This window comes from Sceloporus undulatus, chromosome 2, assembly GCF_019175285.1.
Source record: "Sceloporus undulatus isolate JIND9_A2432 ecotype Alabama chromosome 2, SceUnd_v1.1, whole genome shotgun sequence".
Classification (NCBI taxonomy): Eukaryota; Metazoa; Chordata; class Lepidosauria; order Squamata; family Phrynosomatidae; genus Sceloporus; species Sceloporus undulatus.
Genome location: NC_056523.1, coordinates 185,965,375 through 185,985,453, shown reverse-complemented (window position 1 = coordinate 185,985,453; position 20,079 = coordinate 185,965,375). Strand labels below are relative to the sequence as shown.

The following is a 20,079-nucleotide window of genomic DNA, read 5'->3' as shown; positions in this document are numbered from 1 at the left end:
AGCATTAGATATTGCTGATCACCTTCAATAATTTGTAGTAATTTAATGAGGATTTTGTTTGGAGATATTTTCCTGAAAAGGATAATGTAATCCAGAACACATCAGATTGTAGACTCAATCACCTACCTGACTCTGCTTTCCATCAGTGTTTTGGAACTGTTGCCACCTTTTCTGTCCTTTTTTAGGTGATGCAGGAATCCTGCTTTAGGGAAACCAGAGGGAAGGGTTTAATAAAGAGATGGAGGCAATTAGAGATATATAACCAAAGGCCCTAAATCCACTGTTCTCTATAGGTCTGAGTTCTTTAAGAAATGTAGGTGGATGTGAGTGATAGAAGGCTGTCAAAGCACTTTCCTCCATCCAACAAAGAGCTGCAGTCATGGCTCCAAGTTAAAACCTAGCATGTTGCATTTGATACACACATGTCTGTTGCCTTCAGTTCCTATCCAGTCCGCTTTCTGAGCTTGTCCATTGCTCTGAACAAGTCAAACCCTGCAGAAAGGTGGTGAAACTTGCACCTTGCACACTTTTTCCATTTGCTTCCATTCTCTGCAAGTGCTGAACAGAAGGAGCATTGTCACTCCTAGCTGAGATGAGTGCAAAGCTTGGAAGGCATTTTTAGTGCTCCTAAGCCCAATCCTATATCTCATGTACCACCCTCTGCATGCTTGAATAGGCTTTAAGGTTGCACACCAATAAATACCTTGATAGCTCCAATCACTGATCAGAGATAACTGCTGAAGAAAGTGTATATGTGAGCAGTGAACTCTGGGCTCTTCATAGCCAGCTTAATCAAACAGGACTTTAGCAGACTCATCCAATGCTTTCCATGGCACTTCCTTTGGGTACATTGTTCCAAGGAGGAGAAACATACTTCTTTACCACTAAATCCCCACCTTCTCTTTCAACAATCTGACTGAATAAATATTGCTACACAACTCTCGCCTTCCTTCTCCACAGCTTTTTCAAGGTGCAAACCATCTCCTGCTAGGCCCCTTTCAGCCTGGTCCTTACTCTGGAAATAGCCAAAGTTGTGTCTGGACCCAGAACCCAACGTATAAGAAGAATTACAATACCATTTATGTGGAGAATGAGAATGAGAGAGAGAGAAAAAGAAAGAGAGACAGAGAGGGATTGGGATTTTTACAACCGTAACTCAGTTCCTCACCCCATAGCCATCCAATTGTAAATTATAAGTATACAGAATCCAAAGAAGCTATTGTTTTCTTTGGGTTTTCCAGGCTATGTGGCTGTGTTCTGGAAAATCTTATTCCTGACATGTCACCTGCATCTGTGGCTGGCATGGAAGTGTGTGAAACACATATATCCAAGGGTCACACAAGTACTGTATATATACCTCACACACAACCATGCCACCACCCTCAGGAATAAATTCTTCCAGAACGTGGCCAGAAAACCCAAAATGCCCACAGAAAACTATGGACACCAGCTGTGAAACTTCATAAAGAAGCCATTCTTAGGAAAAGCCATTACAAGGAGAAAGAGCAAGTTGCAACATGAACCATAAAGGAAAAGGGCAATTGTACTATTCCACCTTTCCCAACTTAGCGCCTTGGCCATGCCTGCTGGGGTGATGGAAGTTGTAATCCAGCACATCTGGAGTTCCCCAGGTTGGGGAAGTCTGTACTATACCAGTGGTTCTGAAACTTTGGTCCTCCCAGAATCCTGAAATAGCTTGACCAATGGTCAGAAATTCTAAGATGTCCAAAACATCTGGAGGACCAAGGACTGAGAGCCCCTATACTGTTACCTGTACCATCCTATTATCTAGAACTTCCCACAGTTATAGCCTCAGCTTGTATGCCATTCTAATCCAAGATGGGAAGAACAAACTCTTGGATTCCCCACCACCACCGCCACCACCTCATGAGATGTCTCATGAGATCTTTATTCCCTGACTAAACAAATATCTCCCCCCAAGATCTTCATAAGTCCTTTCTTCTAACCTCCAATAGCCTTATCCTAGGCAAAAGTTGTGTCAAGTGACCACAGAAACTGATTTGACTAATTTAATTCCTTCTGAAGCAGCTGTGATTTTGAGGACATCAGGCAAATCATGAAGTGCCATGCTCTTTCCGGTGGTTGAAAAACATGGTTTCAGTCATCCTCATCCCACCTCCTCCTTGAAACCTACGTACTAGAGGAAAATGAGTGCTGGACCAAAACTGTCCATTGGAAGAATGGAAGCTTGTTCAAAGGTCCGCAAATGATTGAATCTGCAGTTGGCAATTGCACTGACTGGGCTCCATTGAAATTAAACTACAAATAAAGGAATGGATCCTGAGAGGGAATGGAATGAGTCACCAGGATAGAGATGAAAATAGATGGTTAATACTGCTGTTCCTGTTTATTTATCCCTTTAGGACAACGTTTGCAAGGACTGGGATCTATATTCCTTTCCCTGTCCCAAGACTAAAAGCCTAGAAATAAATTTAGGTTCTTGATTGGAAACCACCACCACCACCACCCCCCCCCCCCCCCCCCCCCCCCCCCCCCCCCCCCCGGTAACAAGAAAGGCTAGACACTTGGCTGAATTGAGAAAGTCTGTTAACCTCCTATTTTCATGGTGAAGAATTCATAGCACAGATCCTGTTGTCACTCAAAGATGTATTGAGGTGGTTATGAAAGCATCTGGAAAAGTCATATTTCAACCAATCGTGTTATACTGTGCACCATCATGCAGTTGTGACATAATAATGGCAAATCTTTAAAATGTTGGTTTCTTTCCTTTTTGTTCTAGGTCATTGTCCAAAAAAGATTGTTCAGGGTCTGTTCCCACTTTTAACAGCCCCTGGCCCAAAAGCAGCCCTGACTTGCTAGTTTTAGTGGACGCTACAGTACAGTTGGCCCTCCACATTTGTGGCTTTGACTTTTGCAGATTTGATTATTCATGGATTTTATTAACATGTTCTCACTAGCAATCTAATTCCTCCAGAGTGACTCTATAGCTAATGCCTACCAGAAGTCGTGCTGGAAGACCTAGAGATTCCTAGAGAGGTGTTCTCTCAGGTTAAAAAAAAAGTGTTTTTGTTATCTGTGGTTTTTCCACTTTCATGGGAGTCCTGCACCACTAACCCAAGCAAATGTGGAGGGCCCCACTGTATATTGGAGGCAGCAGAGGAGTGTGCGTGTGTGTATCTTGGTGTGGGTGTGTGGGGGGTAGGTGGAGATGGGACATTCCTACTAATTGGCTGCATGCGCCAAAGAGTAAAATAAAGCTCCTGGCAATGGCTGTGTCTTTGTCATTTTTGTATGTGTGTGCCCATGATCTGGATCAAATGACCTTAGAGGCAGCAATCTGTGCTAATTGTTAAAAAATGCTCATGGCATCTTGGTTTATTTATATAGTGCCCTATTATAAGAGTGCAGGACAGCTATGGCATCTGAATAAGATAGCTGAGTCTGTTAAATTTCTTATCAGAAAGACTCCATTTTAATGATTTAAATCACAGTTTAAATCACTACCGAGGAAGTTTCTATTGAACCATCATTTTTATTGAAAGTGCTTTATTGTTTAATATAACCTTAATACATATTCAGAAATGCAGATGTATGCTAAGCAGTAGTACTGAATTGTTCTCTGATTAGTTTTCAGTTCATTTAAAAATGGTATGATAATTTGGGCCTTTTTACTGCTAACGGAGGATGAACTTGTGAAGTCATTGAAGAGATGAACCAGCTCCAAGTAACAAAGTACACTCATAGATTTTTAAATGGTTTATCATTTCTGTTTTCAGATAGATGTCAAGTTCATCTAGAAAATAAAATTTAAGCAATTTCAGTCACGTCAGTACAAGGAACTTATAAATACGTGGCAGGTGAAGATTTCAAGGGAAAATGCTGCGTTTTAAGCCAAACAAGCATTACATTTTTTTAGGTGCTCCTCTGAACAATTATATTTGGATTTGGGGAATATATCTCCCCAAATTCTCAGTTCATTGATCTTCTCTGTCTTTGCACTGAGGAGAAGGCAAGACTGTAAAAGAAAGCATACTATTAATGTATCTTGCATACAGAATTGGACTGATCCAGTTGTCTTTCATCTCCATAAATAGCTGTTTATGTATCCACAGAAAATAATTAGGACTTGCACAGTAATTTGCAGTGATATTTCTGACCAAAAGCTCTTTTTATACTAATGTTTAAAGATAATTATGAAATCTGATTTAAATTTTTGAAATCTGATGTAAGTAAAAAAAAAAATTAAAAATATATCAGTTTTTATCAACACTTGTTCTCATAGATATTTTAATAGAAGCCAGCCAAATAAGTGGGAAGAGGAAGGATGAGAGTATAAATGTGTGGGAAGGCCTTGCTAGGAAAGTAATTGTTTCGGAGGAGGGAGAGTAATAGGGCATCGTGATTAGTTTACTGAAGTTTTGTTGGTGTGATACAAGACAGGAGGTTATCTTCTTGATGGATCTCAGTGCCTGAGCACATACTTTGCAGTCAGGAGGTCCCAGAATCAGTCCCAGCACCTCCCATACTCAAAACCCCTGGGTATGTACTATATGTATTTTAGAAAAACATCTGAAAATTACATTTAGAAGATCCAGACCCCTAAATGCAGAGTTTGATGGGTCCATTGGCCAATTTAAGCCATCAGATCTCAGCACAGGTCAACATATTCTTTGCTACTGCTGAAGTTCAGTGGCATGGCAGCAGATAGTAGTAAAGGATATGGAAATACTTCCTGTTACCAGAAAAACAAAGCGCCCCCACCACCACCCCATTGAGATTTGGCAATGAAGGCTGCAGAAGCACAGAATGGCTCTGGGGCCACACACAACCACCCTACATGTTCCCCACCTTGGCTTTAATGAGAAGCATGAAAAGGTTTTGATTATAGCTTCCTTTTTTGCATCTCAGATTCTCTCTCTTCCTTCCTCTCTCTCTTTTTTTAAAAGAAAAGAAGAAATGGAAAAGATATAGAGCTGAGAGGAGAGATGTCCAGAATGTCCACTGCCAGTTATCCAGATGTTGTTGCATTGCAACTTCCATCTTCTTCACCACTTGGCAGTGCTGGCTAGGGGTTATGGGAGTTGCAGTCCAGCAATACTTGGAGGCCCCCACATCCTCCATTTCTGTATGGAAACTGGGGTTGGATAGCAGGGCAGGGGAGACAGGGAGAAATCCAGCTGAAAGCTTCTTGAGACCTTGCCCTTCCTTTACTAGATGCTCTTCACACACAGTATATCTTTTCTCTAGCACTAGAAGAAATGTTTGTTCTCTCGTGTTCTTTCTCTCTCTTGTTTTCAAGGAAGCTGCATTTCTCAGGATGCCAAGTGATGAGGATGAATAATGGACTCAACTTGCTTGTGGCTCAAAGCAGTAAATTTCAGGGCATATGCAGCCACGCTTGTAAGCACAGGCAAGCAAGAAAGCAGAAGGGAAGCATCTTGGTGGTCTGTCTAGGATCTGGATTGTGTTTAAATATGGACAATTTGGTGGTCCAGCATCCACTGTCAGTCCTTTCCCCCCTGCTCTCTGTAGCTTAAAACCATAATAGTATGTTGTGTGAATCTCTCTGTCTCTTTCTCTCTCTCTCTCTGTCTCACACACACAGAGACACACACCAGTTCCCCCCCCCCCCAACCCCTTCTCTTTCCTTCTGTCCTTCAACAGCTGAGCCCCTTGTCCTGTATCAGCTTTCAAACAAAGTGGACTATTTAGGAGGGTACGTTCTGGCAATTCACTGCAGCTAGGAGTCTCTGGGTGGGAGGGGCACACCAGCTGCTGCAAGGTGTGCAGTTGTGTGTGTTGTGTATATATAGCTTATGGGCTATAGATAGACCAAGGCCCAGAGCCGGGAAGCGTGCTGTTTTGGCTGGCAAGGAGGAGCAGGTTATAGCCTGGCTCTCTGCTGCTGACGCACATCGAATCTTCTGATCAGAAGCAGCTTGCGCAGCTTCTGCTCCCATCCGCTCTGTCTCTGCGATAGTCCCCACAGAGGAGCATTGCTAACGAGGAAGGGTTTGCCCCCGGCTTTTGAGCTGTGGAAGGAGGCCAGGAGTCCTGGTCTGGGCTCTGTTCCTCTCGTCTTTTAAATGTGACTTCCGCCTTAGAGCAAAGACTCGAACCTCACTTCTCAGTTTTCTGTTCTTCTCAGCCCTTCCAGTCTTGCATGGAGTTTGTTTTTGTTCTCACTTACTAAGGGTGGACACAGGTGAGGTGGGAGTTGGGAAGGCCCTTGGTAAGCTGCTTGCCAGGCCCTAGGTGGCAATACATATGAGGGCTACGGACAAATGTATGGGACTTCAGACCAACTTGGGCCCAGGGATGTTGTCCACAGTTTCTATTGTGGAAATTGGCATAGTGTAGATTTCAGCATGCTGAGAATGTGTCAGCCTCTTCGTAAAACATACACTATGGCTAGATCTTTGCTTTTTAGGCTTGAGGATGTAGAAAACTCAGGAACTGGAGTGGGGTTGAGTAAGATTTCCAGGTAACAAGCTGGTAGGTCTGGGACTGCAGAAGCTCTGCCTAGCTCTTTAACTATGCATGCTTGCCCCCCTGTTTCTAGCAGGAATAGACTACCTTTAAATAGGCAGGTTAAGGAATTATTCTTCATGACACAGGCATTGCATCATCCTGATGCAGACTTCCAGTTTTGTTTGTTAGATTAGCGGAGGGGGTGAGCAGCAGGTGTATGTGTGTGTGTGTACATTCTCTCTCTCTCTCTCTCTCTCTCTCTCTTTGTAATGCTCTTTTGTTACTCCAAGCACATGTTCTTGAAATAGACTCTGTGAACAACAGCACTTGTTTTGCTGCCCAGGCTTTCATCTTCTCTGCTCATAACTCTTCCTCATCTTTATTCCTTCATATTCTCTCTCTCTCTCTCTTTTTTTTTTACATGCATAACCACTCCATTTTTTCTCTCTCCCTCTGTGCTTCCTGTGCTTAGGCCTTCCATTTCTTTTCCCCTCACTGAGTTGCTTGATCCTCTGCTGCCCTTTTCTTGAACCACTGCAGTTTTGTCTTTCCTTTATCTCCACTGTTTCTCTCCCTTTTCTCCACTCACCATCCTCCTAGCTAATTCCCAAACCCTACCTGACCCATTGTCAATGTCTGGTGGTCTGTGAAACAAATATAGAGATTGAGCGGAGGCAGTAGCAGTAGTGTTCATATATCTCACCCTTTTCTACTCTTTGGAATATGTATTAGATTTATAAGTTAAATTTGTGTGCTGCTGTTCCTCCCATGTCTGAGACCATCAATGGCTCTGTTCCACCCATTTTATCTTCACAACAACATTATGAGGAGAGTCAGGCAGAGTAACTAGATGAGGGTCATTTCATGGTTGAATGGGAATAAGAACCTGGATCTTCCAAGTTTAACAGTCTAACCAGTAATCTGGGCCCTCTTATCAGTGTAGCAAATACTGTAGTTGATGTGAGTGTGTAAAGTTAACATAGGAAAGGATGTCAAGAAACAGTAACAAAGGTGCTTAAATTTGCCCACACACCACACAGAGAGAGAGAGAGAGAGAGAGAGAGAGTTTTCTGTACCTCTGAAGTGTCTCTCCCCCCCCCCCCCAGTTGAGGAGTCCAGAGATGTGTTTTCTTAGTTCTCACTAGAAAAGCAGCCCATAGGGAAGAATTTCCAAGGATATGGCATGCGGGAATGAAGCACTTAGCCCACTTCGCCCTCACCTGCTGCTTCTGCTTTCCTGGCAAATACCAACAATCACCACAGCTGCCCCTGTGCACATCCCAAACTTCTCTTTGTCTGCCACCAAGTGTGTGGATCTCCACCCTAAGCTGCTGCAAATTAGAAGCCAGAAATCTACAACAGAAAGAAAGAATAAACCAGAGTCAGCAAGCATGCTGGGAGCACAGTGAATGCAGTGTAATTTTGAGCAAATTGTGTGAGTTCTGTTGGATTTTGGGTTATTAGCTGCACTCTCTCTTGAGTACTAAGAGAACTGGCTAATACCCCTGCTAAGTATTCTATGATTGTGGAGTAATGCAGTAATAGAAGGGAAAAGCAGACAGTGTTCTGTGCAAGCAAGAAACGAGGACGAGCACAAATGGGCTTGGGGAGGCCAGGGAGGGGTAAGTGGAGGAGAAGTGTGCAAGAGCGTCTTCATAGGTACCATGTAGCCTTGAATTGCTGAACACATACTGCCTTCTCTTCCCTGCAAGAGTGAGGGTTAGAAACCTATTTAAGACAAATCCTCCCAGCTCAGATTCTTACAGAAATACAAATGCTTATTTATGACACACTGTTTAGTTAGGAGAGTAGTTTGCTGTCCTGCACAGATATGGGAGGATTTGGAGGTGGTGGGGGTTGCGAGAAATGGTCATTCACTCTTTCTGCCCTGTGACTGCCACCTTTCTTGTATTCTCTCTCTTCTCACAGCTTCTTACTAGGGGTGTCAGTAGCCAAAGACTCTGGAATGTTTCTTTCATCAGGTGGATTGAATGCTGGTACAAATATGTCTGAATATAATCTGGTTTGTTGCCACAGTCCCCACCCTTCCTTTCTCTCCCTCCTACCCTTAAGGCAGGAATGGCCCTTGGGGAAAGTCTAGGACCCGTCTTGCTGCCTATGATCTTTCAAGTGTTGACGATGCAAGGCCGGCTGTCTCGCTTTGGTTTTCTGGGGAAGGTGCCTGGCTGCAAGACATAACTTGTCTCTAATTGGTGGGGGTCTCATTAGTGAGATCTTCAGGGAGCTGCTGCTGCAGGAACCGCTTCTGACTGCTGGAGCTGGGGCGGGAGGGGCGGAGGCCCTCGGAGATTTGGGCAGACAGCATTCAGAAGAAGGTGGCGCAGGAGGAGAGTGAGAGAAAAGGGTGGAAACCTCTGAAATGTGCATCTTTGCTCTTTGGGTACCATTACCTGTAATTGTGCATGTAGGATATAGATCACAAAGCATCACTGTTTTGCCTTTGCAGCTGCCAAATACAACTCCTCCCATTTTACAGACAGGGAACTGAGCCTGTGAGGCAACATATTCCAAGATGGCCCAATAGTTCCTCTTAATATCTTTGACCTGATTCCAGCCACTGGGCTGTTCTGGATCTCTTCTTGTTGTCACTGATCTGGCTTGTGAGTTTTCTCAAACTCCTCAGTTCCTCCCTGTCTCCTGTTGGTGAGGTGACGCTCACTCATGGGTAGCCAGTGCGTTATTTTAAAGAGTCACTCTTGTACTCCTGTGGGCATCACCAAGGTGACTGTAGCAGGGAGTGAGATCTGTCTTTCCATGGCCACTTGAAAAGTACCTTTGCCTGGAGTTCATTGCTTTCCCCCTTACATCCTTACCCTTTGGAAGGCCAGATCTGGTTCCTGACACTCTCCCATCTGGTCCTTCTCCCTGTAAAGGCACTTCCCTAATTTCTCCCCTTGATTTCTCTCCCCCACCTTCCTCTGTACACATGCACTGGCTCCCCTTCCAAGTCTGGCCCCCTTTCTCAATGGAATTGCTGCAGTCCCATTTGTCAACCAGAGAGCTTCAGATGAAAGCCTGCCTGCCAGCCCGTTAATATTCCACTTAATGAGCTGACGAGGCAGATCCTCTGTGGCTACGGATAGGAAATAATTAGACTTGCTTTGGGCCTGTGTTTGGCATTCCTCTCCTAGGCTCAGGTCATGAGTAGCCTTGTGTGGGGTGGGATGAGATGAGGGGGCCGTATTCACTGTCTCTTTCCCACTTGTGACTCATTCTGGCTGGTGAGGAGGCTGTCCGTCCACTTTCTAGAGGAGTATCTCCTAGGAGCAGTGGGAGGGGGAGGGAGATGGAAAATGGTCACAGACCTATGGGTTAGGATACATGATGCTTAGTATAAAAAAGACAAATGCTGCAGTATCACTGTACTTCTGAGTCCTCCTCCTAGAACAACTAAAAAGAAAATACTCTACAATGCCCTCTGCTGCGGATGGAAGGTCTCCCTCTCTCCAGTTTATGACACACACACACACCACACCCTTTACTGCTTCCTTAACTCTACTGTGCAGCCATAGTGATCGGTTTCAGGTCTGGTTGGCAGGTAGGAGTGACAGAGGGAATGCGGTTCATGACTGTGTGTCACTGAGACCACTGGGCTACTAAGTGTAAAACAGACACTTGGAATGGAGTCCTGATATTCTAATGCTTCATTTTGGATTTGGGGAATCCAAGTGTCTATAGTCTTTATGAAATGAGGAAGAAAATCAGAAGCCATGTCATTACTTTAGTGGGAGGCATGCTAACTGCATACATGAAAAAGAGAGGCTCTGAACGGGACTTCTCAAGAGACAGGAATGTTTACTGTTTCACTTGGATTAAGTCTACAGTCAGCGACAACACTCCTTTCCTTGAACATGTTCTAGAAAACGTTCACAGTCACTCCTGAACATCTCCACTCCAGGCCCTTTCAGATCTTGCTTCTTGACAGTTTTGGAATTCCTACAGGATAGTGTCTATGCCTAAAGAATACAAATTCCTAAAACCGTGTGCCAATATTTGCAAAGCGTGTTGTGTAGCAGCGTGTGAGCTTTCTGCCTGCTGCGTTTGGGGCAGGGTGGAAGGGACAAAAGCTTCCCTGCTTACTCATGGTGCTGCTTGTATCAGTCTCTCTGGGAGAACTCTGGCATATCTTGTTTGGAAACGTATCACTTCGGGTACTTTGTGGGCATGCAGATCCCTGGTTGGGCCAATGAAGGAGCAAGTCAGATGACTCCTTGTTGTCCATCCTTTGTTTCTGCTTTTGCCTCAGCTGTTTGACACAGTGGGGCATGCTGTTGTTGTGTGCCTTCAAGTCATTTCTGACTTATGGCAACCCTATCCTGGGGTTTTCGTGGCAAGGTTTGTTCGGGGGGGGGGGGGTTGCCATTGCCTTTCTTTGAGGCTGACAGAGTGGGACTTGCCCAAGGTCACTACCAAGTCCTACAGAAACATATTTGAGACAAACATCTGGAAATCCTGCAGAGACTTGGGACTAATATTCAGAGGTCCCAGCTAACATACACCATGGCAAGGGATTATTGGAGTTCTGATGTCTCTGGAGAGCCAAAAGTTCTTCATCCCTGGCAGGGAGGGGAAGGAACTGTTTTACTTATGTATGACATAGAAGCAGAAAGAGGGGAAATGCTCTGGAGGAGGAAGATGTAGAGATAGTTCCTTTCCATGACAAAAGGTTTAGCTTTGCGGGCACCCTGGCCTACTCACTGCCAAGTATAGAAGCTGTGGAGTCATATAGGGGGACTACAACATTCCCATGCTACCTGCCTCTTTTGCTGGATGCTTTCAGGAGGGGAGTCTGTGATGTGCCATTCCAGTTGTCTACACTTGGCAATGTTCTCACGAGTGCTCCAATCCACAAACCATTACAACGTAGCAGCAAGTGGACGGCAGGTGCATGTGTGGCATGCATACATGCTTGCTGAAAGAACAGCTCTTCATCCATTTGTGAGGTGGGGTGCACTTTGAAGGGGCAGAGAGTTCAAAAGGTTTGTGAAACACTGTCTTTACTCCTAAACTACAATAGAAGGTGATGATGCAGCCTCATCCTTCTTGTGTGCCATTGGAGCGAGAAGAGTTTAAAGACTCAGCATCCCCCTCCCTCTGTTGAAATTTGCCTGACTTCATGTATCCGTTTGAAGGGGAGATGGAAATAGCAGCGGGCGGTTGCAAACTAGGCCAGGCCCTGTTGCTGCTTTTCTGAGCCATCGAAGCAGCTGCCTGGCTCTTTAGATTTTACATATATCTAAAATAAATAAAGCTGTAACTCCAATCAGCCCCTTGCTCAAGGCAAACTCCCTCTTTGCCAGGAGCTCTGATTAAGTCTCAGGCAGGAGGCCTCACAGGGAATGCAAACAAGAGCCACGCTCTGTCAGTTGGGCTGACTGGTCTGTGTTGGCCTTGCTGGGGCAGGAAGCCGAAGATGCTTGGCTGGAGAGAACCAAGCCAGTCAGTAGCTTAATGGAAGGAAGGCATGAGGCCACCCCCTTTGTCTATTTTGATGTTTTAACTAGGAGCCCTTCCCAGAGTCCCCTAAACTGGAAGCAGACTAGAGCTGTGCAAAAAAGAAAAAAAGAAAGGAGGGTAGCATCTTATTCCTGCCAGCTGAGCGGCAGGTTGGTGACTCCTTAACGAAGCACTAATTAAAGCAAGCAGCTTTGCACTTCATCTCAGCACAGTGTAATTAATGCTGTAGCTTTGATTGGGCTCCGACCCGCCAACTTCTGTGGATGGTACGTCAGGAACGCTAGAGGCAAAACAGCTGGGAGCAGCTCCTGGCACTGCTCCTCATGTGCTGCTAGAGGGCGCCATGCAGTGGAGAACATCCTGGGAAATGTGCTGGGAGGGCAGTGGAATTGTGTAGCACTTGTGTTATAAAGAGCTTCTATCCACCAAAAGATTTAAAGTCCTGTAACCCCTAAGATATGAAGAAATGGGTGGGGGGGGGGGGATCCAGAACACACTGCAAAAATAATCCAGCTTGAGACCACTTTAACTGCTCTGGCTTAATGCAAGGGAATGGTGGGAACTGTAGTTTTGTGAAACATTTAGCCTTCTCTGTCAGAGAGCTTTGGTGCCACAATAAACTATAATTCCCAGAATTCCCTACCACCAAGCCAGGGCAGTTAAAGCGGTCTCAAACTAGATTATTTCTGCCCATGGTCTCTACTACAGTATATGCTAAATTCAGTGTTTGATGCAGAATCTATCTTCTTGAGAAACTGTAAGCAAGGTTCTAGTCCTCAGAATCACTGAAAATGTTGAGGCTCCGTGCATCAAAGAAGTAGGCTTTTTAGCACCTTTCTTTACCTAGGAGGCTCGGCTTCCCTCTCCTTATGTCTGCCTATACACTACTAATACGACTTTCCTTTTTCCAAAGAAGTCCAAATTCTGTAGCATCTCCCTTTCCTAATCTTCTCCCCACCACCCAATTGGGTGGGAATCTGATTCAGGCTTGAGAATGCAGACAGAGCAAGTGACTGCAGAATAAGTAGATTTGCATGCATTTGTTCCAGTTTGAAGTATGCAAGATTTCTTCCTACAATGCAGAATGTGGGTTTGGTTTTGCTTCTCATTTTGGTACTCTAGCCCATGTTTTCAGGTGGTCCGGACGAATAGTCAGGTGATAAATTTTAGCCTGCCTCCCCTGTCATTTCATTTTTGCTGCCTGATGATATTCCAGGGCTTGCAACCTTTTTGTCCTATAGCAAACACCTGAGCCTATTTGAATAGAACCAGTGGGCAACTTCCATCCCCCTAACTTGTTTTTGTACTACAACTCCTACAGACCCTTAGAAGTGGCTGAACTGATTGGCCGGGACTTTTGACAGTTCTGAGTCCAATATATCTGTAGAGTCAATGGGTCTTCTGCCTGCAGAGTAGATAAGTAGGCCCATGTGCCTATTCCCTCTATTTCTAGGGCTATTCTGTGACATGCTTCTCAACTGCTCACTTATTCTTTCTCCGCTTTTTCTTGTCCACCCCCCTCTACAGGATGCGGATTTGGGCTCGTCGAGAAGCTGAACGAAAAGTGAAGGAACGAGAGGCATTGGGGCTGCCTGTCCTTGACTCCAATTACTATGACCCCAGCAAGATTGTGCTGCCCCTCGAGGATGAGGAATAAGCACCTCGATGTCTGTCTGTATGCTGAGAATAAACCTCCGAGATCACCTGTCCTAGCTGCCAACCTCACTCTCTTGTCAGTGGGGCTCGGGAGGGAAAAGCTCAGCCATCCAGAAGCAGTGGTATTTTTAAACAGTGTGAAATAGGCCAGGCCAGGCCACCCCTGGGAGGTTCTGCTTCAGGGGCTGCTGCCTTTCCCACTTACACCTGCTGCTCGCAGCAATTGCAGGTGTCCCAGCTGCTGCACTGCTGCAGGAATGGCCCCCATGCTTGGTGTTCTGAGGAAAGCATGGCAACCAGCCCTGGGATGCTGGCAAAAGCCACATGAAGCCAAGAAGGTAACCTGTATACAAACGGGAGAGAGGAAGAAGTAAAAGAGCAGCAGCTTTGGGAAGTGTCGCTCTTAGTATCAAGAAGTAAAATGGAAATTGTTTCAGTCTCCACCAGGCTTTTTCCTTAGCCTTGTTGAGGGCCTTGTAAAATGTGGCAGCCCCCTCCACTCCTGGCGAAAACCAGGCCCTGAGCAGATGGTACTGCCCAGGGGCCTTGGGATGGATTGCTATATTTATCTTGGTGTGACTGTGCATTCTTACATGGTATAAACTCCTTCCTTTTTATCTCTCAGAGCCTAACCTGTGTCCATTTAGTCAATCACTACTGTCCTACTGGGAGTGGAATCAGGAATTCAATCCTTCAGCATACTAGGCTGATACATCTACCCTGTGGCAGGAGAGGGGAGTTTTCATTATCCAGAATTGGTGGCTTTAGCTTCATTGCCACATACAAACCGATAGGTAGCACTGTAGTCTTCCGTAGCTATAGGAATATAGGGAGCTGCCTTATAGGGAGCTTTGTAGCCCAGCAGCAGTGGCTCTCCAGGGTTTCAGGCAGGAGATCCCAGGTACTTCCAGACAGTACTTCCAGTACTTCCTGTCCAAGTACTAACTGGGCCTGAGCCCAGTTAGCTGATGGTTCTTTGTCAGGCAGTAATCGAACAGATAAAGCATTCCTCTTACTGCATCCTTATACTGTCTCTGTACAATTTAGGTCTGTTGCTCCTCTGTTTTGGAAGTATTCCTGAATGGCAAGAGTTGGAGTAGATGGCCCTTGTGGTCCCTTCCAACTCTTAGGATTCTGTGGTATAGGAGTTCTACTGAGTGGGAGTGTAGTGGAGGATCAGAAATTAGCAGCTCCCACTAACTGTAGAAAAATAATTAGAAAATGATCATAGGAAACACATACATTGTCTCATCTGGATTCTAAAAATGGAGGGCAGTATGCTCCCAATCCTGAATTGATCTCCTATCAGTCCTATTTTGAAGGTTTGCCTGAAAGAAGAACCCAGCTTTTCCCATTAATCCTGTGATACTCCACTCTTTGTTTCTAGAACATAACAATAAAGCTACAATGACATTTCCCTCCCTCCTTCACTGAGTGCTGGGTGCTGGTAATAATAGCATGAAAATGGATGGCCTTGAGAGGCTTTCTGAGCAGTATTTCCATGTGGTGAGGAAACAAGGGGAGGGATGTTGCATTATAACAGACTTTAGACTTTTTGTGTGCCTCAAGAGGCTGGCGCCTAGAACTGGCGAAAAGAGAGTGAGAAGCTTTTTGAACTGTGTTTGCATTTGGAGCTACTTCTGGAGACTGCAGCAGTGGGGCTGACATGCCAGCAGCAACAGTTTGATATGGCATTTCTGCCACATCATAGAAATAGAGCTTGCTTGGAAAGGAAAGGGGTAGGGCATAAACTATGTCTGTCACCCCAAGTGTACCTTCATACAATGGAAAGATGAACAAGGTAGCCATTTTGACCTCCAGATGTTTTGGACATTTTATATTGCATGATCTCTGATGTGGTCATGCTGGCAGGGGCTGATAGGGATGCAAGAACAAAATATCTGGAGGGTACCATATTAGGGGGTAGCTCTATGTCACATGTTTTCCATGGGATAGAAGAGCAGACAGAAAGAGCATTGATTGCTTTTACACTGTTCACCATGACTTTTTCACACTTACCTCTTTCCACCCTACATCTCTGAATGTTTAGACCAGGGATAGGCAATATATAGATATCCAGTTGTTTTTTTTATTCCAACTCCCATCATCCCTGACCATTGGCCATGCTGGTTGAAGTTGACAGGATCAGAGGCCAAAAATACTGGAAATCCACAGCTCTCCATTTCTAATATAGAAGAGTGTATCTCTCTAGTGGACTCTCTGTTCTCCAGGACTGCTTCATATTTCCTGAGTCTCTCTTCTTCAGAGATACTGACAGGCACAGGAATGGCTGCCTCCTATGTCAGACCTGCACAACTTGTCAGTAAGTAAGGGCCAAAATTAAAATAAGTGAAACCTTCAGGCCGCATAGGTTTTATATCATTATTAATATAAATTTAATCCACATCCTCTGCCCAACACTCCCCTGGAGAAACCCAGGAGGGTGAAGAAGCCTTAAAGGGTGAACATTTTTTCCGTTCTCTTCATCTTCCAGCTTGCCCTCTCTGGAGAAAGCAGAGCAGCAGAGGAACCTTGCAGGGCAAGTATTTGCCCATCTTCCTCTGCCCAGCCCTCTCCTCAGGAGAAAGCCAAGTTGTTCCACATCCTCATTCTAGATCTTATCCTAACCAACCAGGATGACTTGGTTAATGGGGTGCAAGTGGTGGGATCCTTAGGTGGGAGTGACCATGTTCTCCTAGAGTTTGTTATACATTGGAAAGGAGAAGCCAGGCAGAGTCAGACACGCATCCTAGACTTTAGGAAAGCTGATTTTAGTAAACTTAAATACTGGGTGTGATCCCATGGTCAACAATACTAAAAGAGAAGGGAGTTCAAGATGGATGGGAGTTTCTTAAAAGGGAGACTCTGAAGGCACAATTTCAAACAGTTCCAATGAGGAAGAAAAATGGGAGATGTCTCAAGAAACCAGGATGGATGACCAAAGAACTTTCAACTGAGCTAAGATTAAAAAGGGGCATGTATAAGAAATGGAAAAATGGGGAAATCACCAAAGAGGAATTCAAACAAATAGCGAGCCTGTGTAGGGGTAAAGTCAGAAAAGCCAAAGCACAGAATGAACTCAGGCTTGCTAGAGAGGTTAAGAACAACAAAAAAGGCTTTTTTGGATATGTCCGCAGCAAAAGGAAGAAGAAGGAAATGGTAGGGCCACTGTGTGCAGAAGATGGCAAAATGCTAACAGAGGACAGAGAAAAGGCAGAATTACTCAACACTTTCTTTGCCTCAGTCTTCTCAGAAAAGGCAAAGGGAACTCAACCTGATGATAATGGAGCAGAGGACAGAAAAGAGGAATTTCAGCACAGAATAAGCAAAGAGATAGTACAGGAATACCTGTTTAACCTAAACGAATATAAGTCTCCAGGACCAGATGAACTACATCCAAAGGTATTAAAAGAACTGGCAAATGTAATATCAGAGCCATTGGCAATAATCTTTGAGAAGTCCTGGAGAAGAGGAGAAGTGCCAGCAGACTGGAGGAGGGCAAACATTGTCCCCATCTTCAAAAAAGGGAAAAAAGAGGATCCCAACAATTATCGTCCAGTTAGTCTGACATCTATACCAGGAAAGATTCTAGAGCAGACAATTAAGCAAAAAGTCTGTGAACATCTAGAAAGTAATTCCATAATCACAAAAAGTCAACACGGATTTCAGAGAAAGAAATCATGCCAGACAAACTTGATCTCTTTTTTTGATAAAATTACCAACTTGTTAGATGAAGGGAATGCTGTGGATGTAGTATATCTTGACTTCAGTAAGGCCTTTGACAAAGTTCCCCATGATATTCTTGCAAACAAGCTTGTAAAATGTGGGCTAGACAAGGCAACTGTTACATGGATTTGTAATTGGTTGACCGGCCGAACCCAAAGAGTGCTCAACAATGGCTCTTTTTCATCCTGGAGAGAAGTGACCAGGGCTCTGTCCTGGGCCCAGTGCTATTCAACATCTTTATCAATGACTTGGAGGACAGGACAATATTGGGGGCATACTTATCAAATTTGCAGATGACACCAAATTAGGGGGAGTAGCTAATACTCCAGAGGACAGGATCGAGATTCAAAATGACCTGAACAGACTAGAAAACTGGGCCATAGCTAACAAAATGAAATTCAACACGGAGAAATGTAAGGCACTGCACTTAGGGCGGAAAAATGAAAAGCACAGATATAGGATGGAGGACACCTGGCTGAATGAAACTACGTGTGAAAGGGATCTAGGAGTCCAAGTAGACCATAAGTTGAACATGAGTCAACGGTGCAATGCGGCAGCTAACAAGGCCAATGCGATTTTAGGCTGCATCAATAGAAGTATAGTGTCTAGATCAAGGGAAGTCATAGTGCCACTATTTTCTGTTCTGGTCAGGCCCCACCTGGAATATTGTGTCCAGTTCTGGGCACCACAATTCAAAAAGGACATTGAGAAACTGGAGCATGTCCAAAGGAGGGCGACTAAAATGGTGAAAGGTCTGGAAACCTTGCCCTATGAGGAACGACTCAGGGAGCTGGGGATGTTTAGCCTGGAGAAGAGAAGGTTAAGAGGTGATATGATAGCCCTGTTCAAATATTTAAAGGGATGTCATATTGAGGAGGGAGCAAGCTTGTTTTCTGCTGCTCCAGAGACTAGGACCTGGAGCAATGGATGCAAACTACAGGAAAAAAAGATTCCACTTCAACATTAGGAGGAACTTCCTGACAGTAAGGGCTGTTCGACAGTGGAACACACTTCCTCGGAGTGTAGTGGAGTCTCCTTCCTTGGAGGTCTTCAAGCAGAGGTTGGATGGCCATCTGTCGGGGATACTTTGATTGTGATTTCCTGCATGGCAGGGGGTTGGACTGGATGGCCCTTGTGGTCTCTTCCAACTCTATGATTCTATGACTCATGGGCTGCTGTAAATCCTTTGGCGGGCCGCATGTAGTGTGGGCCTATCCTAGGTTGCTATTGGAGGAGATATGGCCCACCCATGGCTTGTCTAAAAATCCTCTACAAGTTGGTTCAAACAAATTAATCAAGCACTAGTGTTTAAAAAATGTCAGCTTCTGACTGGTGCAACTTTCAGGTGCCTTTATCCCTCTCTGTATCATATTCCTGCCATTTAGTTAGGTAGCTCTAGTGCATTGTTTGCCTGGCAAAATCAGGTGGCTTTTATAGACCATGGCAGGGCTCCAACAGACTGTCTTTCTGCCTTCTAGGGCAAGCCACAGGGTACATGTGCTCTGTAAGATCTCATTTCTCTGTGTGTGTGTGTGTGTGTGTGGTTTTTTTTTTTTTTAAATTAAAACATAACTTTCGTCAGGCTTATTTCTAAGCATCTGAGCACTTACTGAGATTCCCTCCTTTGGCTCATACACTATTTGTCCTCTGCGCTTTCCTGGCTTCTCTAGAGTTAATGTTCTCTTTCTTGCACACGTGTGCACACACACACATGCTCTTTCTGTCTTTATTTTCTTCTCATTACTGCCACAAGGAGCTGTGTTCAACCTCCTTGAGCCTTTTTTGGAGTTCTGCATCTCTGCAAAGGTTTATAGCAACAATGGGAAGTTATTATTCTGGTGGAGGGAAGGGAGAGAAACTGAGTCTCAAAGAGCAGATGTGACTCACGCTCATGCACTCTCCTGTCTACCCACCCGCTCTACAGGCAAGCAATAGTTGGAGTGCTGGCAGAGCACTCTGGGAGGCTCAGTTGGCAGCTGTACCCCCAACCCACTCCCATTATCACCCCTGAACATGGTCCCCTAACATCCAGGGGTCCCCTGATTCCCAACCCCACCATGTGCTGGGGTGCCATTTCTGTCCTCTCGGAGCCATGGAGCCCAAGGTTTTCCAAGTCCTCAACATTTGGTTCCTCACCTCCGTTGCTTTTCCTTGGTGCTGCACATTCTCTCTGGGGATAGCAGTTCCTAAATCAGGCACAGCTGTTCCCATTCTGCAAATGGTGTTAATCTCCATTCACAGCCAAGGCAGAGCTGTGAGTGCATCTTGCAGAGTGAGCCAGTATAAGCATCCTAGAGAGCAGTTCTCCTGCTAGTTCCACGCCAGAGGTGGCTGCATCCTTCCAGATGTGTGACAAACAGATGGCAGTGGTGAGCTGAGGCTAGGGGTGGAGGTGGAAGAGGTGGGGGGAGAAGAGGGGGCAAAGGAGGCAAGTTGGGGTTCAGGAGAGGGGGGGAGGTTTCTGAGGGGGTGCTTCCATGTTCCCTGTTGCAAATTACTTGGTGACCACTCTGGGTAGGGTCCAGGAAAGGGATTAGAAAGCTCTTAAGCTCTTTCTAGTGAAGTAGAGCTAAGCGAGAAGCCAGCTTGAGGGAGGGGCAGAGGAGCATGTTGCTCAAAGCCCCCAAGAGATTAAACCAATATTAATATTTTGAAGAAACTCTGATTGCCTTCCAGTCAGTGTCACTGTAGGAGCTGGGAATACACATGTGCCGCCATCTACTGCTAACAATGGCGTCTTTAATCCTGCCTCTTCCCCCAGGAAGC

General features: G+C 45.1%; 1 protein-coding gene and 1 long non-coding RNA gene across 3 annotated transcripts in view; one reads left to right on the top strand and one right to left on the bottom strand.

Moving 5' to 3' along the window:
* Window positions 1-14,211, top strand: part of NDUFB11 (NADH:ubiquinone oxidoreductase subunit B11) — a 60,872-nt gene extending 46,661 nt beyond the window's left edge. The window contains exon 3 of the mRNA XM_042448485.1: window positions 13,459-14,211. Coding sequence (XP_042304419.1) covers window positions 13,459-13,588 — 130 coding nt within the window. The 3' untranslated portion in view covers window positions 13,589-14,211. The remainder of the gene's footprint in view (window positions 1-13,458) is intronic.
* LOC121921027 overlaps window positions 3,512-20,079 on the bottom strand; it is a 39,526-nt gene continuing 22,958 nt past the window's right edge. For both annotated transcript variants that reach the window (XR_006101825.1, XR_006101824.1), the window contains 2 exons: window positions 7,674-7,806; window positions 3,512-3,775 (listed from right to left, as the gene is read on the bottom strand). This is a non-coding gene — a long non-coding RNA (uncharacterized LOC121921027). The remainder of the gene's footprint in view (window positions 3,776-7,673; window positions 7,807-20,079) is intronic.